The sequence below is a fragment of the Mauremys mutica genome, chromosome 20 (genome assembly GCF_020497125.1).
Source record: "Mauremys mutica isolate MM-2020 ecotype Southern chromosome 20, ASM2049712v1, whole genome shotgun sequence".
Taxonomy (NCBI): domain Eukaryota; kingdom Metazoa; phylum Chordata; order Testudines; family Geoemydidae; genus Mauremys; species Mauremys mutica.
The window spans coordinates 21,729,209-21,753,139 of record NC_059091.1 but is presented as its reverse complement, the minus strand read 5'-3'; the positions used below and the strand labels follow the sequence as shown (position 1 = coordinate 21,753,139).

Sequence of the window (23,931 nt, the reverse complement as noted above, 5' to 3'; positions counted from 1 at the left end):
TGCTATGGGGAAGCAGGAGACCACATCTTTAAATCTTTTACCTTTACTGAAGACAGTCACAGGATGACTATGAAAGGGTCTTGGCTCTGTTTGATGCATCATTTATACCTCAAAGAAATGTGGTTTATGAAAGAACATGTTTTCACTAGAGAATTCAGGAACTAAGAGAGCATGTTGAAGCTTTTCTAAGAGCTTTGCATGCATTGGTTGAAAACTGATTTTGGGATGGCAAAACCTGAAAATATCAAAGACAGGCTGGTTATTGGGTTAGCAGAAAAGAACCTTTCACAGCATCTGCCGTTAAAGACAGACAAATCTACCCACAGCGATACAGATAGCAAAGCAGTCTGAACTAGTCAAACAGCAGAATAAAAGGCAGGAGCAAACTGAAACACCTGAAACTAGCTTAGATGCTGTAAACACAAAACACCATAAAAAGCCCTGAGGCTCTGAGGCTAACTACAAAGCATTTCAGACCAAATGCAGAAGATGTGAAAAATTTCATAGCTCAAGACGTGTGTCCAGCTAACAGTGACACATAAAATAAATGCAAAAATATGGACATTTTTGCAGATGTTTGCTGTACTAGGGCAGTCAGGGAGCTGACTACGATTGCAGACAATCAAGAGCCATTGTTCTGGGATGTATCATGTGTGATGAAACAGGGCCAGCCTGGACAGTGAAACTGAATATTCAGGAGCAGATGTGACCGTCGTCTCAGAAGGGCCTTACAATCATCCCATACAACCGCTCCCAGAGCTGAAATCACCTATCACAGACATGAAAGTGTATTTAGAACAGCATGGACCAGTACACCACAAAAACAACTTACAAAGACACTTGCATGTGGTCAAAAGATCAAAGACCAACAACCTTCTCAGATGCAGCATGTCAGCCATGATGGGCCGAGTGAGAAAGGTGCAAGAACATGACAGAGAATTTGGTGATATTGAGATTTTGAAAGGAGCTCCTGTACAAATAACCTCAAGAGACACTGCTGAACCATCTCATGTCCAAACATCTCCACTACACAGACCCTGGAAGAGACTAGTTGCAGATTTATGTAAATTCAGAGGACATCAGTACCTGGTCTTAGTTGGCTATTTTTCCAGGCATCTCAAAGTAATGTACTTGAAAGACATAACATATGGCAGTGTTATTGAGAAACTGAAGTGCACTTTTGTTCATTTTGGTATTCCAGGACCACTAGTGATGGACAACGGACCACAATTCACCACAGCAGACTTTAAATCATTCCAAACGAAATATGATTTTGATCATATTACCAGCAGCCCACATTATCCACAAGCAAATGGAGAGGCTGAGAGAGCTGTACAGACAGCGAAGAAAATCCTACAGCAGGAAAAATCCATTCCTTGTTTTTCTGAGCTACAGATCAACACTAACAGCAGCTACCAGATATAGTCCTGTACAACTCCTGATGGGATGACAACTCAGAACTACAGTTCTGGCTCTGGGAAATAATCAGTCTCCAAAGTGGCCTGACATATGTCACTAAGTTAGGGACCTGCGAGTGTGTTTTTGTGACAAACTGCCTGGAGAAAAAGGATGGAGAACTCCAGCTACCATGAAGAAAAAGAAGTCATCACCCAGATCACATGTGGTCGAGACCAATAGTGGAGAAGTTCAACAGAAACCTTTGACATCTAAAGAAAAATCAACAGAGCCAACTCTACAGAGGGTGGATGCAGTCCAAGATGACGACAACTCACAGATTCCAAACCAACCAGAGACAGTGGGACAGCCAGATGGCCAAGTTGTGACATGTTTGGGTCGTGTAATTAGAAGACCAGTATGATTCAGAGACACTCAAGAGAGTGAGCCAGACTGAACTTTAAAGATGGCGTGATCGCATTGGCAGCGGGTAAAGCTTCCCCTTGGGGAGGCTAGCCCGCTGCCCTCCTCTTCCGACAGAGGCCAGGCCCCTGCTCTCTGTCCCCCCATGGCCCCAGCCCCTCACCCCATGGCCTTGGCTGGGACTGCAGCGGAGCTCTCGGCCCCGGCTGGAGCTCCGAGCCTGGAGCCCCACCCCTCTTCCGCCCACGGCCCCACCCATTCCACTCCTTCCCCTGTGGCCCCACCCCCATTCCACCCCAACTCCACCTGTTCCCCACCGAGGCCCCGTCCCCCACTTGCTCCTTTCCCATACCCCCACTGCGGCCTGGAGACCGGAAAAAGCTCTGTGCCTGCCAGCCCTGATGCCATGGCAGGGGGAGATTTTTATGGGGGCCCCAAATCCGCCACTGCCCCACCCCCCCTCCAGCAGTGCAAGGTTTGGTGAGGCTTAGCCTCCCACATTACGCGCCACTCATGCATGAACCTGTAAATGGTAGGAATGTAAAACCAGGGGGAGAAGTAATCGACTATTAAACTGGATTATACTGTGCAACATACATTACTTAAGCTCCTAAGGGCTGGTTGTCATAAACAGATAGTTAAGGGTTAATGTCTCTTTTACCTGTAAAGGGTTAACAAGCTCAGTGAACCTGACGGACACCTGACCAGAGGACCAATCAAGGGACAAGATAATTTCAGATCTCTGTGGAGGGAAGTCTTTGTTTGTGTTCTTTGTTTGGGGGGTTGTTCTCTCTTGGGATTAAGAGAGGCCAGACGTACATTCAGGCTCTCCAAGCTTCCTGAAATATTTCCTTCTATTCAGTATAGTGCGTATTAGCAAGGCGGATTAGTTTTGTGATTAATTTCTGTATTTGCAAATGTGTGTTTGCTGGAGAAATATCTTTATTTCTGTTTGCTGTTACTTTTGATTATTCTGAGAAAGGGGGGGAGGGGAGTCCCTCTAGGTTTATAAGCTAGACCCTCTAATATTTTTCATCCTGGTGTTACAGAGAGAGTGTTACTTTCTTTCTTTCTTTTAATAAAATCTTTCCTTTTAAGAACCTGGTTGATTTCTTCCCTTGTTTGGAACCTCAGGGGAAGAGGAGGGGGGAAGGTGAATCCCTCTTTGTTTTGATTCAAGGAGTTTGAATCAAGGTGATCTCTCCCGATGGCTAAGGGAGGGGGAGGTGGGGGAATGGGCTATTTCCCTTTGTGTTAAGACCCAAGGAGTTTGGATCGGTGTTCCCCGGGAAAGTTTTGGGGGAACAGGGAGTGTGCTAGACACTGGAATTTCTAGCTGGTGGCAGCATTACCAGATCTAAACTAGGATTTAAGTTTAGAGGAGCCCATGCAGGTCCCCATCTTGTGGACGCTAAAGTTCCAAGTGGGGAATAAACCTATGACACTGGTCTACACTGGCGGGGGGGGGGGGAGGAAATCGATCTAAGATACGCAATTTCAGCTATGAAAATAGCGTAGCTGAAGCTGATGTATCTTAGATCGATTTAAAATGACTTATTTCACATCCTCGCGGCGCGGGATCGATGGCCGCCGCTCCCCCGTCGACTCTGCTTCTGCCGCTCGCGGAGCTGGAGTTCCGGAGTCGATGGCAGAGCGATCGGGGATTGATTTATCACGTCTACACTAGATGTGATAAATTGATCCCCGATAGATCGATTACTACTACGATCCGGCGGGTAGTGTAGATGTGGCCTTTTTTTTTTTAACAGCTGTTCCTGGCAGTGCATTAAAGGACGGTATAAGCGAACACATCTGGAGTCTCTCTCTGAGAAAGAAGCTCTTCTGTCAGTCCATATCTGGCACAGAAGCCCAACCTACTAGTCACAGTCCTGCAACCTACCATGTACAAGGTGTACATGACAAACTGCACACATCAAATTCCTCACTACTTTACTCTGGACTTTTACTCTACCCTTGAACCTGATTCACAGAGTTTTAGGCCAACAGGGACCATTAGATCATCTAGCCTCACCTCCTGTATAACACCGGCCGGAGAATTTCACTCACTTACCCCTGTATTGAGCCCAAGAACCTGTGCTGGACTAAAGTATATCCAGTCTTGATTTGAAGACGTCAAGAGGCGGACAATCCATTGCTTCTTTTGGGAGTTTTTTCTTGTGGTTAATTGTCCTCACTGTTAAAAACTGGTTCCTTATTTCTAATTTGAATTGATCCGGCTTTAACTTCCAGCCTTCGGTTCTTGTTATACCTTTTGCTGCTAGGTTTTGCCACCCAACCTATCCCCTCTCATTCATTACAGAGCGGTCACTGCTTGCCTCTGATCGGCCCATGGTGCCAGCGCTGCCCCCCACAAATATCTGCAAATCTGTCTCATTCTCTCCCTTCAAATCTCTCCTCAAAAAAACTCGACAACAGTTTGGCTGCTAGTGTGCAGAGACCACCACCCATCACGCTGACCAATACCTGTTTCCTTGCACTCCCCGATCTGTCTATATCCATCTGTTCTCTCTTGTCTTATTCTTTGAGTGTAAGGCCCTTGGGGGGCGGGGACAGTCTTTTTGCTCTGTGATTGTACAGAGCCTGGCACAGTGGGGTCCTGGTCTCTGATGAGGCCCCCTAGGTGCTCCAGTAATCATCACCAGCTTCTTTTCCCAACCCCAAGGCTGGGTAGGGCCAAGCTATGCTGATACAAAATAAATAAATAAAAAATATAAGATGATTAACGAGCCTTTTAGTACCTGGTGTTTCCTCCCCATGAAGGTATTTACACATTAACTTAATCGAATGTACCCATGGCCCTCATAATTAGCCACATGAGCTGTATCGTGGCGTTAGATGATGTGATATTTGTAAAAATCCGCCACAAGAGATCTGTGTAAGAAGTCAGGCATTTTATAACTATGGAAATGATTGGTAAGGGGGCGGAAGAGGAAGCACAAGCAGGCGAGGGGATATTACACCATAGGAATGTCGGAATGAAGGTGTCTCAGCCTTGCGTGATGGTGCAGCTGAGCTCAGACCCTCCCATCTGGACTCTCGGCGTGAGTGCTGGTTCTGCGTTTAAGTCGGGCAGCCGACCATGGTCATGGCTTGGGAGAACTCTTCGAATTCCTCGCACAGCCTCTGGAATTCCTCCTCCTGGCAGTCTCCTTCATTTGGCCACTTCTCGATCCAGGTGTCCTTGCTAACGATGTAGGTGATCCTGGAATGGAGAAGAAGGTTTGTGCCTTTGATCTCAGGATTTACTGAGTAATCTGCCTGCGTGGCTCCTCGAGGCTGGCCAGGCTTTGCCCTGTTGGCGCAGCTCACACCCACGCTGGGGCAGGCTGGGCCACATCAGAGGCTGATGAGTCTGTTGCAGCCTTGGCTGATGAAGATGGGTCTTTTAGCTCAGGCAGTAGAGGCTCCTGCTTTAAAGTTCCAGAGGTCCCAGGGTCAACCCATGCCATCGTCCACTCATCCAGGATTCTGATGTAGCATTGGCCGGAGTCTGAGGACCTCATCTGACTTGCGTAAGAATTGAACTGACTGCATCCATGTTTATCTCTAATATGGAGGTGGAGTCTAGCCAGAGACTACAGTTCCCAGCATGCAATGCTCTGCATTCGGCCACACATCTATTAGGATGGAAGTCTCTGAAGAGGCAGCACCCTCCTTGTTAAAGAGGAAGGCCCCATTTTGGAACTCCCTGGTTATAGGCTTGGAGGACCCTGGGCTACCCTGGAGAACAACTCAATAAGGAAGCTCAGTTGAAGATATTGGATAAACTAGACAAAAGGGCAACTGTTTCAGGTCACACATCCTAAAGAGGCCCTTCTCCTCTGGACACTTTCTATCATCAGGGGGTGTCCCTGGCTATTGTCCCATCATGTCAGATCCTAACAAGTCCCCCCAAGAATCTGACCCAACATTGCTAATAGGTAGGGCCCTTACACATTCATGGCCATGAAAAATGAGTCACAGACCATGAAATCTGGTCTTCATTGTGAAATCTGGGTATTGTGGTGGGGGGCAGGGTCATGGTATGGCCACCCTTACTTCTGCACTGCCTTCAGAGCTGGGCGAAACTGCACCTGCAATCTCCAGCCCGACAGCGCAGACCTGAAGACGCTTGGAGGGTAGGCTACTTACTCAGTTTTCAAGTTCCACAAGTCACTGCTGAGTCCCCAGATCAAGTAGTTGTTGTTAGGCTCCAGCCTCAGAGACTCCCTGCACTTCACGTGGCTGATGAATGGGCGGGTTTTTCCTAGTGGATTTTCATCAGTCCCTGAGGAAGAGAAGAAAGATGGTCATTTAGATGTTCTAGGTAGGGGAGCCAGTGGAGCTTGTTTATTAGTGTTCGGAAGGGGGAGCTCTTACCTGCTTTAATGACTCGCAAAATGTTCATCTTGTAGGTGTCATGATTGTTTGATTCTTCAGTTCCCACAAGCCTGGCTTTATACACTGAGGGGGAAGAAAGTGACACTGGTTAAAGACTGTAGCAGTTTTCTGTAGGAAAACTGGTGTGTGGTCAACTCACGGAGAGGCAGAGAGAATTAAGCAAACAGAGTAGTAGACCTTGATCCTTTCCATTTGTTCTAAGATTCCTCCAGGGCTTGGATTAGGAGTTTCACATCATTCTTTTGATCTGGTGCTGATAATAGTGACATACGTGGTAGACAGACAGTTTCGTCAGAGGACGTTTTGGCAGCTTGTCATAAGGACAGCCATACGGGGTCAGACCAAGGGCCATCTAGCCCAGTATCCTGTCTACTGACAGTGGCCATTGCCAGGTGCCCCAGAGGGAATGAACAGAACTGATAATCATCCAGTGATCCACATTCTGTCGCCCATTCCCAACTTCTGGCAAACAGAGGCTAGGGACACTATCCCTGCCCATCCTGCCTAATAGCCACTGATGGGCCTATCCTCCATGAACTTATCTAGTTCTTTTTTGAACCCTGTTATAGTCTTGGCCTTCACAACATCCTCTGGCAAGGAGTTCCACAGGTTGACTGTGCATTGTATGAAAAAATACTTCCTTTTGTTTGTTTTAAACCTGCTGCCTATTCATTTCATTTGGTGACCTCTAGTTCTTGTGTTATGAGAAGGAGTAAATAAACATTTCCTTATTTATTTTCTCCACATCAGTCATGATTTTATAGACCTCTATCATAGGTGCCAATTCCGTGGGTGCTCCAGGGCTGGGGCACCCAGGGGGAAAAATTGATGGGTGCTCTGCACCTACCAGCAGCTCCCTGCCCCGCCCCGGCTCACCTCTGCCTCCTCCCCTGATCCCGCTACGTCCCCGCTTTTCCCCCTAGCTCCCAGTGCTTCCCTCCGCAAAACAGCTGTTTTGTGGCAGCAAGCGCTGGGAGGGAGGGGGGTAGAGGGGGAATGTGGCACGCTCGGGGAAGAGGTGGGGCTGGGGCAGGGATTTCGGGAAGGAGTCCAATAGGGGCAGGGAGGGGGCGGAGTTGGGGTGGGGACTTTGGGGAAGGGTTTGGAATGGGGACAGGTGGGTCAGGGTCAGGGGCAGGGCAGGGGTGGAGTGGTAACAGCTAACTTAGACCCCATCATTGTGTATGTATAGTTGGGATTACGTTTTCCAATGTGCATTACTTTGCATTTATAACTTCAAGAGCTGCACCTAAACTGGGGTTCACAGAGTGAGTGGCCAGGGTGGCCAGTGGAGACTCCAGATTGATACTGTAAGCCTTCTATTTGGGTCAAAATGGAGAATTGCAGGCTAGAGCATCAGATCTCAATCTGAATATTTCTGTGCAAGAGGTTGGATTTGAATTCTTAGACCCTCTGGTTTGGGCTCTGGGTTGGGTTCCATATCAGAAGAGGTCTATTTTCTGGATCTTGTTGGTAAAGCAGGTGAGATATCGTGAAAACTGCTGATTTTGTGAGATTTCTGCTATTTTGGGGACCCAAAATCTCACGAGTCTTTTGTACTGATAAATCCAAAACCTACCCTTAGTTCGACCTCAGATCCAGCTGTAAGTCTGGACTGTGTTTCTACTCTCAAAATGTAAGACTTTGCAGATCCAAAGAGCAGGTTTACCATAATCAACTCCAGGTTCACATGCCAACTCAATTCGTTTGTTCAGGTTGATGGGACCCGTCATCTTGTGCTGCAGGAAGCAGTTTTCTGCGGGGGAGGAGGAAGGAGGGAGTCACCAGGGAAGACATTCAAGTAGACCTGGGTGAATTTTTTCAACCGCAATTCATTCAGCACAAAAGGCAGAATCAACGATACTGAAACGTTGTGCGAATTCGTGTCAAATTCGCCAAATTGTTTATGAACTTCCCCTCCCCAAATTCTGAAATATCTAAACATTAAAAGCACTATAGGAGAGCTAGGGTGTGTTATTACAGGCTCCAAGAACCTGAATCCTAGCCTGCCCTGGTGTAAGCAGGAACAGGACCCTCCTTACCCTCTGCACACCGACAAATGTCCCCATGACAGATCTTATTGAGAAAGCCGCTCTCTTTAGGCAGGTGGTAGAACGTAGTGCATTGGTCAACTACAGAATGAGCAGAGAATCACAGGTTAGCAGATTTTAAGGACTCAAGGCACCATTGGGATCTCGCCTGACCCCTTGCATCACACGGACTGTAGAATTTCACCCGCCATACCCGCATCAAGCCCATATCTTGTGACTGAGCCAGGCGCTGTTGTTTAGAAAGACATCCAGAGATGGCCCCATCACTTTTTACCAGCCGTAAGGGTGAGCAACAGGGAGGAGGGGCAGAAAGGAGGGAGGGAGGCACAGGGTCTTTGGGGGACGACGCGGTGCAGGAGCAGGGCTCGGGGAGAAGATGCGGCACAGGCTTGGGGCTTCAGGTGCCAGGGCTACAGTTTGGGCACCGGTGGTCAGCCCACTTTCAGGAAGCTTCCGCCGCTCCTGATGGAAAGCGTTAATCTGCATGAAGGGTAACACCCATTAACAAATTGGAGCTCTTAGGGGACAACCCTGAAGTCCTAACTCAAACCAAAGTCTCACTGAGTTATCATTGCCAGAGCATTGACTGAGCAAAGTGAGAGTCACGACTAAGATCTGGAACCAACTCGAGCAGTGAGAGAGATTTTAATGTCTTGAGTCTCTTGGGGAGACCGAGGCGGTGCGGTGCCCTAGCAGAGGAGACCAACTGGCCATTTTATCTAGAGATGACCCTGAATCAAATCTTGTATCTTCTTTTCATAGATTGAGAGCTTTTAAGGCCAGACTAAATGTTAAACTACTTATGCTAACCAATCTGTTCCACCTTGCCTTTAGCTGTGACGCTCGGAGTACCTTTCCCAGACTTGAAGAAGAGCTCTGTGTCTCAAAAGCTTGTCTCTCTCACCGGCAGAAGTTGGTCAAATAAAATACAATATCTCCCTCACCTTGTGTTTTTAATTCCATGATGACATCAAAAGATTTCCTGTGGTAGCACGTTCCAAAGATTTATTGCTCTCAGCTTCTGAGCAGCCCAAGCTTTGTGGAAGTTTGGATCTGGATATGAATTTCCTGAATCAGCTGTATTAGATTCTTGTATCCTCTCTTAGACAGAGACCAAGGCCAGATACTACATAGGAAGGCATGAAATGCACCTTACAGTGCCACATGGCTTGTCTGTTCTTTACTGCTCCCGACTGGTGATCAGCTCATGCTTTGATGCATGAAGAATGAGAACTCTTGTCACTTTCATTCTAGCTAGTGTGACTACCCGTGCTTTCCTTATTCATGCACCTGATCAATTTCTGTATTCCCATAAGCATGTTTACTGCCATGGTAACAGAGAAAACTCTTCTGAGTGTCTGGGGGAAAGGGACATATTGGACATGACCCCAGGGATGAGAAAAGATACAGCCCACTGTTACCTAAAGAGTAATACTCATAGACTTTGACAGACCCCGGCTGAATGAGACCAACTTCAAAAAATTGGTGAGCTTTAAACTGCAGGCATTCCTCCTCCGTATGTGAAACCTAGGTGGGGAAAGAACAGAAAAGGAATGCTTAGGTCTTTGGAAAGGAAGAAATAGCAGAGGAGACAAAAAGGCATGAAAGAGAGAAAGGTTGAAGGAGAAAGAGTGATACACGGGGGATCAGATTCAGTCGTTGGTGTTAGCTGGTGCATCTCCCATTAAAGACCATAGGTCTTGTGCACAATTTATCCTGCAGGCGATTCTGCCATCAGTTATACCTGGGTGTCTCTGGGGACACCTGGGTGTGCAAACTGGCTAAAGCGGGAGCCTGCAACAGTAGTTCCTGAATTTAACACAAGATCAGAGAACACCCTTGTAAAGTCTTACCTTGTCCAAGTAGATGATGAGGGTGCTTCTGTCCGAAGGAGAGCGGTCAATTTCATACTTGGAAATGTATCTGTCAACCCCTCTGGAAAGCTAAACACAACGAAGGAAACACAAAAGGCATCACGGTAAGGCAGGGACGCAAAATCCTGAAGCTGCACCAAAATGAGTTAATCCCCACTACTAAGCCCTACAATATGGATGTGATCATATCTCCCTCTAGTGGCAGGCCTGTATAATGCCCGACCCTATTTCGAGCTGAGTTACTGCTTTAGGTCATGTGCAAGAGGATAGGGCTAAGGGTCCCAGGTACAGTCCTTACTGACGATCATGATTTCTGTATGCATGGGGGCCTGTTTCACATAGGCAACACAATACTGCCTGATGGTAATGAGTTTCCATTGCTGACCAGAGGAGACCTGCTCTCCTACAACTGAAAAGCTCCATGGCCTGATGCCATCCAGCCTCTAACCTCCTCGTGTAGCTTCCGCATCTCAGACAGTGGGAAGAACCTCCCCCAGCTGGAGCTTTAAGCTCTGCTTAGCCTGAGCCTTCCTGTTCTACTGAATAGCTCGGGTGATTTCGACATACTCTGGTCAGATCCTCCACATCTGGCGAGAAGCCCGTGAGCATGGAGACATCGAGGATTGACATTGTGGCATCGACTGCACCGAGGTACCTAGCAGGGAAAAGAAAATGCCCTTGCATCAAAATATAACACCGAGAAACCCATTTTGATATTGACTTGCCAGTTCTTAATATTTTTTCTGCTGTCCTCTAGGAAAATCTATAGCCCATGAGCATCCATTCCCATATACACCCATCTCTCTCTCTCTCTATCCCCACGTACACCCCTCCATCTCTCCCCACAGTATCCATACATTTCTGAAGCTCCCACCAACACAGTATGGTATTAAGCGGTAAAGCACATCTGTCTGAGGCATTTAGAGCCAGATTTACTAAGGTATTTCAGCACCTAAAGCGTTTTACCAAAGCAGATCAGCAGGTTAGGTGCCTAACTCCCACTGAACGTCCATGGGAGTTAGTCACTTATCTCACTTAACTCCCCACTAGGCACCTATCTGCATTATTAGGCCATTTAAATACTTTTGTAGATCTGGGTCTTTTCCCTTGCTTAGATGCTCCAGGTGCAATGAGGGACAGTGAAAAATTAAAAACCCCAAAACCGAATATTCTTTGCAATTTGATTCAAATTTTCAAAATTCAATAAAACCCAAGTCGATTTGCATGGGAAAGAAAAGAATGCAACATGTAGCATTTTTACACCCAAATATGGGCCTTCCTTCCTTATTTGAGTGGAAAATGCATCCTTTTCAAACATGTCGTGCCTGAAAATCAACAGGCACTGGAACAAAATGTGCTGCTTTGCTTGTGGAACTGGCCATTTGGACAGAAATTCAACGAAAGTGCTCATTTGTTGAAATAGCCTGGAATAAGAGGAGGAACTAGTTGCTTGGAAGTTTCTAGCCAGAACGGTTCCATGACAATGCTGGGAATTAGCTATAAAGTCTATTTATCTGTCCCTCTCTCTCTAGGTATCCTTAATTATTGTAGTGCCTAGAACCCCAATCATTGTAAAAACATAGACCCAAAAGGCGTTCCCTGCCCCAAAGGTCTTACAGTCTAAGGATAAGGCCAGATATAACAGGTGGATACAGACCGATGGGAGAGCCCAAAGAAACAGTGAGACAATATTGGCCAGCATGATGGGCACTGGCCTCAGCTCACCCACTGCCTAAGCACTGTCGATTTTTTTTGTGGGCATTAAGGCAAAGGAGCATTTAAAGACAAGGTTAGAGGGACAGTGAGGTAGCTTTGTGGAAACGTACATAAGGTACTTCTATGGCTCTCATCGCAGCAGGGCCTAGCCTCTTCTCTATTCCTGACCTAGGTATTCAAAGCATGCCAACCAGACAGGGCCGGTGCAAGGATGTTTCGCGCCCTAGGCGAAACTTCCCCCAACTTGTCCCCCTTCACGCCCCCACCCTAAGGCGCTCCCTCCTCGCGGCAGCTCCCCCCCTCCACCCTGAGGCGCCCCCATTGCGGCAGCTCTCCACCCCCCACCCTCCGTCCTGAGGCAACCCCTGCCCCAGCTCACCCCTGCTCCGTGCACGAGCACAAGCACCCCGAGTACACCGTCGCTGCTTCACTTCTCCCACCTCCCAGGCTTGCAGCGCCTAAGCTGATTGGCGCCGCAAGCCTGGGAGGCGGGAGAAGTGAAGCAGCTCACCCCTGCCCCGCCTCCTCCCTGAGAATGCCATTGCTGCTTCACTTCTCCCACCTCCCAGGCTTGCGGCACCAATCAGCTTAGGCGCCGCAAGCCTGGGAGGCAGGAGAAGTGAAGCAGCCACGGCATGCTCAGGGAGGAGGCACCCTCATGGGTCCTTGAACCCTCTGTCCACATATGTCCTCTCCATCCCCACTCAGACACCCACTCCCTCAATCCCCATGTATCCCTGTCCCACCTTCCCCCAATCAGCTTAGGCGCCGCAAGCCTGGGAGGCGGGAGAAGTGAAGCAGCCATGGCGTGCTCGGGGAGGAGGCGGGGCAGAGGTGAGCTGGGGCGGGAGGTTCCCCAGTGTGCCGCCCCCCCACCTTACTTGCTGCAGATGGCCCTCCCTGCACTCCCCTGCCCTAGCTCCCTCCGCCTAAATGCGGGTGGTGACAAGGGCGGCCGAAGATCTGGCCGCCGCAGTTGCTGCCGAAGAAAATGGTGCCCCCCAAATCCCAGCACCCTAGGCGACTGCCTAGGTCGCCTACATGGTTGCACTGGCCCTGCAACCAGAGACTTTCCTTGAGGAAGCCATCGCAGGATTTATACCAGACCAGTGCATGCTGGGCCAGGATCCTCCCATGCAGACCAGCAACAAATCCAGCTGTGCTGCAGTGTGGTCTAGTGCATAGAGCACTGGAGTGGAACTCAGGAGACCTAGCTTCTATTCCCAGCTCTGCCCCAAGCCTCCTGGGTGAGGTTAGGCAAGTCACATCACTGCTCTGTGCCTCAGTTTCCCCATCTGTAAAATCGGGGTCATGATACTGTTTTCCTTTATAAAGCACTTTGATATCTCCTAATGACACGGGCTAGATAAGAACTGGGGCTCGTAATAGTTATTCAGTAACACTGATCCTTATTCTATGGAAGTGTGCCCTGTGTAGCAATATTCATAGTTTCTAAGGCCAGAAGGAACCATTGTGATCATCTGCTCTGACCTCCTGTATAACACAGGCCATAGAGCTGCCCCAGAATAATTCCTGTTTGAGCTAGCACATATCTTCCAGAAAACCTCCCCGTTTTGATTTTAAAAATTGCCCATGATGGAGAATCTGTCACATTCCTTGGTAAATTGTTCCGATGGTTAGTTACCCTGGCGGTTAAAAATTTACACCTTGTTTGTAAATTTGACTTTGTCTAGCTTCAACTTCAACATTATCATTAAAGGTCAGTGTTGTCACCTGGTGCAGATTCTGATGAAGACTGAACGCAGGGCTCCTTCCGGCTTCCTAGCTATAAATGTTTCAAAAAAGGAAAAAATATTTTTTGGTGTAAGTTTCATTTTTGTTTTGTAGAAAGCCCCAAAACTTGGAAACTCAGCACTTTAATCGAATAGATCCTAGAACTGGGGTGAAAAACCCGCGAAAGGAACCAGCCACCCTGAAGGATGCCTGACACAGGCTAAAAAGCAGCCATGCCAACTCTTGTGATAAGTCTTACAATTTTTGTTGTTCTTCTCCCAGCCCCAGCTCCTGGAAACAAAAGATCACATGAGAATCTCAGCTTTCACTTAGCATAAAAGTCCTTTTCTAGACCTTGAGCTTGTGGAGAAAAGCTTTAAAATGTGAAGTGGGAGCAACTGAAAGAAACCAGAAGGCAAAGAAAACAAACCCCAAATGTATTATTTTAAAAATCTCATGATTTTAAGCGGATGTCATTGTTTTTTGGGGACATGACTAATGGGTTTTGAATGCTTGAGTTTGGCAATAGTGAAAAAGCCTCTCCCACAGACATGTGGTTTTGTGTTATCAGGAGAGAGAAGCCTGAATCAGAAACTTGGATCTGAACTCCCTTGAACTTTGGAAAGTTCAGAACTTGACCCAAAACTCCTCGCTGGCCCTGAGCTCTCCAACAGGCCAAGACAAAATCCTGGCTCTGGCATAGGCCACATCTACACTATGTGCTAGGGGTGTGATTCTCCGGCTCATGCTAGCTCTCATCAAGAGTATAAACAGTAGTGTCGCTGCAATCAGTACTCAGCTAAGCCGTGCCTCTGTTGCCTTACCCATGGCACAGCAGAGACATCACTATTTATACTCATGCTAGCTAGATGCGCGCTTGTGTGGGTATGCGAGCACCCCGGGCCTGTAGTGTGCACATGGCCCAGGGGCTCTCAAACGCGGTCAGGACCCCTCGTTGGGGGAGGGGGGGCTCATAATTTTATTACATGGGGGGTCGCGAGCTGCCAGCCTCCACCCCAAACCCTGCTTTGCATCCAGCATTTATAATGGTGTTAAACAGATAAAAAGTGTTTTTAATTGGGGGGGGGTCGCACTCAGGGGCTTGCTATGTGAAAGGGGTCACCCAGTACAAAAGTTTGCGAACCACTGACAAAGCCTCAGTGTGTGCTCATGTCTCCATCTAGTGGCTCAAATCAAGAACAGCAGCCAGTTGAGTCAGCCAAGTTATTAGCTAAAGAAGCAACAGGTCCCATTTTCAGCGCTGATGGCTGTAAGTCCGAGCCCACTGACAAGTGTGATGACTCTACCTATGAGGCGACATAAATGCTCCCAAACTTGAGACCCTTATATCTATAGCAAGCTGAACTGAGCCCTAGAGCTGAGCACCCAACCCTTGGGAGAAGGGTGGACCCAGTTCTAAACTTGGTTCAGACTCATCTCTCATTTAGAGGGAGCGAGTCCCATGCCGGACTTTTCATCCATATTGTATTGTGGGATAATGAGATGTTCTAACCCTGCTGAGCACAGGTGTCATGATGACAGCATGCTTGTCCTGCAGCTTGTCCTGCAGCTGTGTCGGAACATGTAGTGCCTAGCGATAACTAATAGCAAAAGAAAAAAGACTTAATAATAATACCTAGCTCTATAGTATTTTCCATTTTCATTTTACAGTGTCATTATCCCCATTTTACAGCTGGGGAGTTGTCCAAGGTCACCCAGCAGGCCAGTGGCAAAAAGGGAACAGAACCCGGATATCCTGAGTACCAGGCCAGTGCTCTGTCCACTAGGAAACATTGCTGCATTTGCTAATCTAGCTGCCTTGACCTCACTATTACTTTACACCCCACCCAACTCTGCACTGGTCCGGTGGTTAACAGTTCATGGCTTTGACCCAAACTCCATGGGAAAGTAACTGAAATGCTCTATTCCCCCTGTGTAAAGGGAACAGGAATCCGCCCTTTGGCTGGTTAGATTGGAAGCTCTTTGGTGCAGGGACTGTCTCTTACCATTTGTATGTACAGTGTCTGGCACAATATGTCCTTGATCTCAGTTGAAGCCTCTAGGTCCTGCTCTAATACTAATATTTCTATTCTGGTCCTTCCACTCTGTGCATCCTGTTCTCCTGGTCTTAATTTAGGCTGCAATTCTGGAAACATTTATGCACATATTTGATTTTATGCTTCTTTGACTTCAATGGGACTTCTCATGTGTGTAAAGTTAAATACTTGTGTAGGTGTTTGGGTAGCGATAGCAAACTTAACCAGTCAGAAGGTAACTTACCATTCTGGGCTTCCCTGACAGACACGTTCAAGTCAAAGTTCTTACACTGAGATGTATCCTCTGGTATCTTTGCATTGTAAACCGTTACCACGGTCAAGGTTCCTCGTCCAGTGCCTCTCGCTTTCACAACGAAGTCTTGATTCAGCTTAGTCTGTAAAGAATCCACAGTCAGATTGGATGACTCTTACATTTCTTAATTTTAAATAGGCCAGTGCCAATGAAACATGCCAGACTGATAGCCTGCAAGATTTCTGATGTTCTCTATATGCCAAACAGGTGCAGGGCGAGCTTCATACACGCCTACTGCCCCTTAATGTGCTTACATTTGTTCTTATAAAGCAGTATATAAATGCTAAGTCTTATTACGGAAGGGAGTTCACTCTCATTCACCCCTTCAGCCGTTAGCTTCTCTGCTGAGCCTGTCAACAAGAGTGATGGGGATTCGCCATCAGTGAACGGAGACCTCCCAACTCATCTCTTGCAGGACAGTAAACACCCATCTGATGGTAATGCCCAGAGCTGGTCAAATAACTATGGAGCTGGATGAATAAACTGATCTTTTGGTTTGCTGACAGGTCCAAAAAAATTGGCAAAAAAAATTAGGTTCAACCCAAACCAAATCTGAAAATTACAAAAAATTTTGGCAAATCAAAAAAAAAAATCCATTTTGGGTGGAAAGAAGCCTTTGTTAAGGGGTAATTTCACAAAAGGGAAGCAGGAAGAGGTAGTGCTCTGCTTGTGACTTGTAGCTCAGTGGTCAGGGACTCAGCTGGGATATCGGAGACCCTTGTTCAATTCCCCTCGGCCCGTGGAGAAGGGTTTTGCACTGGGGTCTCCCATATTGCACAAGGGTGTCCTAGCCACGGGGCTATGGGATAGTCTCATAAAGGGCTTTCTCAAGCTCTCCAGTTCAAGCTGTTCCACTTTTCAGAAATAATGACTCTCACTGGAGCAAATGTACATGGAGCAAGGGCGGGGCTGAGCACCCACTGGGAAAAAGAAAAAAGTCAGCGTCTGTGGTGCCTAAGGACCCTGAGATTGGGCAGAGGCTGGACTCCTTTCAGACTGCAGGAGCATGAAGCACCCTGGGCATCCAGAGCACAGACGCTTGGATTGCCCTCACAGCCGTCCTAGCGCATGGTCAGGAAGGGGCACACAGTAGGAATTGTGGCAGCAGGAAAAAACAGTACCTCCGCCGTTCTGAGCACCATAGCATTCTCATACTGAATCCTGTAAGTGAGGGGGTGGGCACGTTCAGGCAGAAGAACAGAAATATCCAAATTCAGCTCCTTGTGTAGGGGGATGTCTATCTGGTACTGCGCAAGAGCCTGGAACACCATTATGATCGCCTGGAAGACCAGGAAAAAGACAAGAGGGTTACACCTTATTGTCCTATTGCCACGAACCAAGGGCCTGCATCCCTTTTGCTCCTGAATTACCCCAGTGGCCTGTGAATGAGATCAGAATCCAACCCTGACTGCTTAATGAATAGGAACTGAAAATACAACAGTTAACTCTCAGCGTTAGATGTTACACAGGATAGCAGGAGGTATATTTTTGTGCAGTGATGAACATATAGTCATTAACACAAACATGAGCCAGCCCAGTAGCAGAGGCTCATGTGGAAATGGTTATCCATCCACTATAGGCCACTATAGGCCTTATGTTTAGGTTAGACATTAGGAAAACTTTTTAAGTGTAACGATAGTTAAGTACTGGAACAAATTACCTAGGGAGGTTGTGGAATCTCTGTCACTGGTGTTTCTTAAGAACAGGTTAGACAAACCCTGTCAGGGATGATTTAGGTAATACTTCGTCCTACCTCAGTGCAGGGGATTGGACTAGATCAGTGGTTCTCAACCAGGGGTATATACGTTACCCTGTGGGTACACAGGGGTCTTTCAGGGGTTACATCAACTCATCTTGATATTTGCCTAGTTTTACAACAGGCGACATAAAAAGCACTAGCGAAGTCAGGACAAACTCAAATTTCATACAATGACCTGCTTACAGTGCTCTATATACTATACACTGAAATGCAGGTACAATGTTTATAATCCAATTGATTTATTTTATAATTATATGGTAAAAATGAGAAACTCAGCAATTTTTCAGTGATAGTGTATGTGACATTTGTATTTTTATGTCTGGTTTTGTAAACAAGTAGTTTTTAAGTTGAGGTGTCACTTGGGGGTACACAAGACAAATCAGACTCCTGGAAGGGGTACAGTATTCTGGAAAGGTTGAGAGCCACTGCACTAGATGACCTAATGAGGGCCCGTTCTGCCCTATATTTTTATAATTCTAGGATTAATAGGAGCCATGTCTCAACTGTATGGGGCATAAAATTAGTGGCAATTTATAGACATAAAAAGATACATATGAAGTATGTATAACAGCGAGGATCATTAACCGTTGGAACAATTTGGGAAGAGTCATGGTGCATTCTCCACCACGGGCAATTTTTAAAATCGAGATTGGATGTTTTTCTGAAAGCTCTGTTCTAGTTCAAAATGGAATTAGACTGGGAAGCTCTATGGTCTGTGTTATACATGAGGTCAGAACGGACGCTCAAAACGGTCCCTTCTGACCTTGGAAACGATGAATTTATATTAGGTTATCATGTCCACCTCCTGGACTAACACACAATTGTTCCCTACGGTGGAGTCTCCCTCTCAGTGGATCAAGTGATGGGGTTTCCATTCCTTCTATTGGGAGATCTTCCCACAAAACATATTGTTATGCCTGCCAAAGATTATACTCACTTGGGTAGATCCATACCCCCCTTCATAGAATTTCTGCTCTGTCAGCCATCTGACAATGGGATTGAGCAATTCGTACTTCTTCGCGCGCAGCAAGGCCAGCAAAGCGTACGAGGTGGCCTCAATGCTGAAGGTGGCGGCGTTCGAGTCTTCCCAGCGATTTCCCTCTAAATGCGATAAAAGAACGAGAACTAGAATAATCTTCACCAGGACACAGAACAGCACGTTTTGAGCAGCTCCAAATGGAAAATACCACCTTTTGAACCATACCCATGTGAAGAATGGTCAGTGGGATGCAAATCCATAGCTACATAGATATTCTCACAGAAAATATCTAAGTGCTACAGAAAGGACAACTGGTCTTGCAGTTAAGACGCTGGCTTAGGACTCGGATCGGGGCTCAGTTCCCAGCTCTGCAACAAGCTATTTTGGACAAGTTGTGATGGACTGGGAATGTTTTCTCTGAATACTGTGTGGGTGCCTCAGTTTGCCCTATGCATTTCTTAGGTATCTAGGTGAGGGGATCAGGGTGTTTGATTGTTACAAAGCCCAAGAAGGCCCCTGTGATACTGTCTGCACAGAGAATGGCCAACACCCTGTCTCCTGGCAATTGATGGCCTGGGCCCCTCTGGAAAGATGCCAACTGAAGGTGTTGGAGAACAAAGAGATCAGGTGACGTCCTGGCCCGGGAAAGAGACAAAAGCCAGAGAAGAGGGGCTGGAGAGTTTCAGTTTGGAGCTGGCTGGGAAAAAGGAGGGGAGCCCAGATGGGGCTCTGGCCTCCCGGGGGCCCCCCCAAGATGGACCTAACTGAGGGGGTGCTGTTGTCTGTACCTGCAAGACCTGTCTTGGACCGTGTTCCTGTCATCTAAATAAACCTTCTGTTTTACTGGCTGGCTGAGAGTCACGGTGAATCGCAGGATGCCGGGGATGCAGGGCCTTGTCTCCCCCAATTCCGTGACACAAGTTGCATAGGGTACATATCTACTGCGATAAAAGACCCATGGCACAGCTGCAGCTGGCCCGGGTCAGCTGACTTGAGCTCTTGGGGATCGGGCTGCGGGACTATAAAATTGAAAAATTGTTTGAGTTTGAGCTGAAGCCCCCACTCTGGGAAGTCCCAGCAGGGTCTCAGAGCCCAAGCTTGAGTGGCCATGCTGCAGTTTTCTAGCCCCATTCCCCAAGCCCTGCAAGCCCAAATCAGCTGAGCCAGGCCTGCTGCGGGTCTTTTATGGCAGCGTAGACACTCTGGGTCTTAGCTTCCCCATCAGTCTGCTTTGTCTATGCAAACTGTGATTTTCAAAGCAGCCTGAAAGAAGTAAGCAACCCACTCCCATTGGGCCTAATTAATTTGAATAGGTGCCTTTGAACTCGACTTTAAGCATCATGGGATAGGGACTGTCTCTTGCCAGGTGCCTAGCAAAAGGGGGCCCTGATCTGGGTTGGATGTCACTGTAAAACAGATTAGAATAATATCAGGCCAACTAGACAATACTCACTGTTAAACGAAACCACACTGTAGCAGGGTGGACCCCTGCTCCGGGGTTTTAAGGGGTTTAAAAAGTGGCCTGACAGGGCTGAGCTGATTAGGGAAGTGGCTGCAGCTGGGGGCCACGCCCCAAACTGAGGAGCAGGGCCTTATAAAAGGCAGGGAAGCCAGGAGCCCAGACAGTCTCTCACTGGTGATAGAGAGAGATGGGCCTGGCTGCTTGGTAGATGAGACAAGGTACCTAGGGTGAAGCAGGGCTGAGGATAGGCTAAGGAGCTGGGGAGCTCTGGCCTGGAAAGCCCCAGGCTGCGGCCTAGCAGAGGGCAGAAGGTACTGGGAGGTTGCAGAGGGCAACTTAAGGTTAGGCCAAGGCAGCAGGTCCAAACCCCCTTTGCCAATGATGAGTACTGGATACTGCAGTCTGCCCCAGCGAATGGGGGCTAAATAGAGACTGGGTAGTAACCACTACTGAGGCGAAGTGGGGATAGTAGGGTGGGGGGTTCCCAAGGAAGGGGAAACCCAGGCAGAGTAAGAAAGGGGTTATTGCCAGGGGGCAGCACCCCAGAGAAAGGGGCACCGGGTCTAGGAAGGGACACGGGGGCCAGAAGAACAGGTGGATCACCGGCCTGCAGAGGGTGCTCCGGAGCTGGACTGAGCTAAATTTGGAGAGCAACCAGTAGGAGGCGCCGCAGGGGTGAGTCGACCCGTTTACACACACCAAACTCTCAGCTGTTGTAGATCTCGCTAGCCCTTTGATCACTCCCCCCGTGAGCACCCTCCCAACTTGGCCACATCTTTCCGGTACTGAGTACCTGCCAATAATCTACCTGTTGAAGCGCTCATAAGCACTTTCTCGCTGTCCAGTTCCCCCATCAGGGCTAAGGCATAGGACGTGAGAGCCACCGTGTAAGGTCTTCTCAGAGATGGATACACTCTGGCTAAGTATTCCCCAGCTTTGTTAATGCCATTCTTCAGAGTCTGAAGAGGTCAAAAAAAACCCAAAACACATCAAGAAACCAAACCCACTGATCAGGCTGAAATTCTATTAATTTATATATTTTTACATTACATAGTTTAAAAAAACCCACAATTCGTTGAATTGTATCGTGGGTGAATTTCATTCTCTCCACACACACCCTTCCACCACTGTGCCTTACCTTTGACCTAGAGGGGCTCCCCTAGAGGTTAGAGAGGGGAATGCATCCTCTGTGGTCCACTTGGGTCTTGGTCCCCCTGGTGAAACGGCTAACATGGGGGCCAACCGGGAGCGTGAGTTTTGTGATCTAGAGGCCTGTCTGTCAAGAACTGTGCAGATACACTCTCCTTCCACAATTCACTTCCCAAAGGAGAACTAAAAACCTCAATGACATTTTTCCATCACTGCAGGTCTGAATTTGGGGGGAACAAGGTCTCTAGAAGTGAAAGACTCCATATCCCATTGACAATCCATCGAGCTAGCCACTCCCTCTGAATACGTGCTTCTATCAAATACTGGAAACGGAGACCAGGCTGGCCTAGCTGGATGGGCATATTTGAACATTCCTCTTTCTTACTGGCAATAACAAGGAAAAAAGAAATCAGAGGAGGAGGATGGTCTTGCGGGGACGACATTGGGCTGGCAACCTGAGCTCTAGCGGCAGGGTTGGATAATTTTTGGTGGTGCCCAGAACGGGTCCAAGTCCCGTCCCCTACCCACCTGCCTAAGGCTCTGGGAGGGAGTTTGGGTGCGGGGTTTGGGCTCTGGGCTGGGGCAGAGTTTGGGGTGCAGGGGGGTGTGGGTTCTGGGAGGGAGTTTGGGTACAGGAAGGGTGAGGGGGTTGGACTCTAGGAGGGAGTTTGGGTGCTGGGTGTGGGCTCTGGCCTGGATAGGGGTGTAGGAAGGGGTGTGGGCTCTGGGAGGGAGTTTTTGTGTGGGAGGAGTGAGGGATCAGGCTCTGGGAGGGAGTTTGAGTGTGGGCTCTGGGAGGGGGATGGAAGGATGCAGGAGGGAGTCAGGGTGTTGGCGCTTACCTTGGGTGGTGTTGGCTCCCAAAAGTGACCTGCACACCCCTCTGGCAGCAGCTCAGGGAGGGGAAACACCTTCCTCCCCCAGGGGCCGCAGAGACATACCGGCTACTTCCAGCAGTGACACAGAGCGGGCGGGCAGAAAGCTGCCTTAGTCCCACTGTGTTGTGGGTGGTGGTGGCGGTGGCCACCATGAGCCCCCGGCCCGGGCCCTTTTAAATAGCCTGGGGCCAGCAGGCAGGGCCAGAGGATGCTATGCGGGAGAGAACCATCCCCAAACATTGGTGGAGCCAGGCCCCTGGGCTCTGAATATTTCTGGAGCCCAGGCACCACAGGCCCATACAACTGGACGCCCCTGAACCTGGGTTCAATTCCTGGTTCTCCTACCCATTTCCTGCATGGCCTTGGGCACATCAGTTGTCTCTCCATGCCTCTTCCCCCCCATCAATAAAAGGGGGTAATAATACATCCTTGCTCTGTCTGGTTTATTTTGATTGTACGAATCTTTGGAGCAGGGATTTGCCATTATTACAATATAAATCTAAGCTCCTGGAGGATTGTGCTGAGATCTCTGGAGGACGTGGAATCTGGCAGATTTGAGTTCACATGTGAACTCAGATCTGGCAACTCTATTCATTCCTTTAGGCCAAACTCTTTCCAACACGTGTTCTCGCACCACATCTGGAAAGGCAAATAATGCGAATAAATGAAGATACATGACAGACATACTCACAGGGACCTGATTGTTACAAATGTCTTTGGACTCCAGCAATGCAACAAGAACGAAAGCCGTTAGTGATGCCTCAGGCTCAGCACCCTGGTACCCTCCCTAAGGGGGAAACAAAGAACAAACCTCAGGAACAGAATTCATGACATTATCTATCTACCTCTCTACATTACCGAATCTATTGATGAGATTTTGCTCTGCATTTTTAATACCCTCATCACTACAGTATCTGGGCACCAATTACAATAACAGTATTGCAATGTTCTGACGTCACACCGTCACGGCCATGCATCAAATGGAATGTCACAGCGTGCCAGCCCCCAAAAGAAGTGATCTATCTACCTATCCCCACATAACCACTATCTGCTTCCTACATCCTCCATGGCCCAGCTTACAGCCCCATGAAATTGGTAGCTCCCTCCATGGCAGTGTCAAATGTTATTACTCCTGGGGGAATACTGTGCCACTGCAGATACGCAGAATTAATGTGTCCTGCAGAATTTTTTTCCGGCAGAAAATACATTTCTGCCCAAGAAGCGCTGCAGTTCCACCTTTCGCTCACTAGAGGCCACTATGGCACCAGAACAGCCTGCAGCATGAATGCAGTTAGTTGTTCGGGTGCCACAGGAGCCTCTGGTGGGCAAAAGGCAGAACTGCAGCGTTTCTGGGGCAGAATGTATTTTCTGTGGGGAAAAAAGTTCTGTGCATGCCCAGTGGTGCAGAATTCCCCCAGGAGCAGAAGTTAATCACAGCACCCTGCCTGTGGAGCCAGGTTAGGATAGAGTGGGGCACACAGGCTGCTGGTGGAGGGGTCCACAGGCTGGGGTTCAGAATAGCCACTGGGGGACAGACTGGGGCAGGAGCTAGTGGGCTGACATTGTTGAGGGAATGGGGGAGGGAAGCTGCAGGGACACATAGAATCATATAATATCAGGGTTGGAAGGGACCTCAGGAGGTATCTAGTCCGACCCCTTGCTCAGAGCAGGACCAATCCCCAACTAAATCATCCCAGCCAGGGCTTTGTCAAGCCTGACCTTAAAAACCTCTAAGGAAGGAGATTCCACCACCTTTCTAAG

General features: G+C 48.2%; 1 protein-coding gene across 1 annotated transcript in view; it reads right to left on the bottom strand.

Moving 5' to 3' along the window:
- Positions 1-4,715: 4,715 nt before the first annotated feature.
- LOC123353426 (venom factor-like) overlaps positions 4,716-23,931 on the bottom strand; it is a 57,171-nt gene continuing 37,955 nt past the window's right edge. Inside the window, exons 27-40 of the mRNA XM_044994491.1 lie at positions 22,862-22,957; positions 20,952-21,102; positions 18,640-18,803; positions 17,065-17,223; positions 15,875-16,025; positions 13,595-13,646; positions 10,712-10,799; positions 10,124-10,213; positions 9,692-9,797; positions 8,262-8,351; positions 7,889-7,975; positions 6,199-6,282; positions 5,971-6,106; positions 4,716-5,041 (exon numbers count right to left, since the gene is read on the bottom strand). Coding sequence (XP_044850426.1) covers positions 4,900-5,041; positions 5,971-6,106; positions 6,199-6,282; positions 7,889-7,975; positions 8,262-8,351; positions 9,692-9,797; positions 10,124-10,213; positions 10,712-10,799; positions 13,595-13,646; positions 15,875-16,025; positions 17,065-17,223; positions 18,640-18,803; positions 20,952-21,102; positions 22,862-22,957 — 1,596 coding nt within the window. The 3' untranslated portion in view covers positions 4,716-4,899. The remainder of the gene's footprint in view (positions 5,042-5,970; positions 6,107-6,198; positions 6,283-7,888; positions 7,976-8,261; positions 8,352-9,691; positions 9,798-10,123; positions 10,214-10,711; positions 10,800-13,594; positions 13,647-15,874; positions 16,026-17,064; positions 17,224-18,639; positions 18,804-20,951; positions 21,103-22,861; positions 22,958-23,931) is intronic.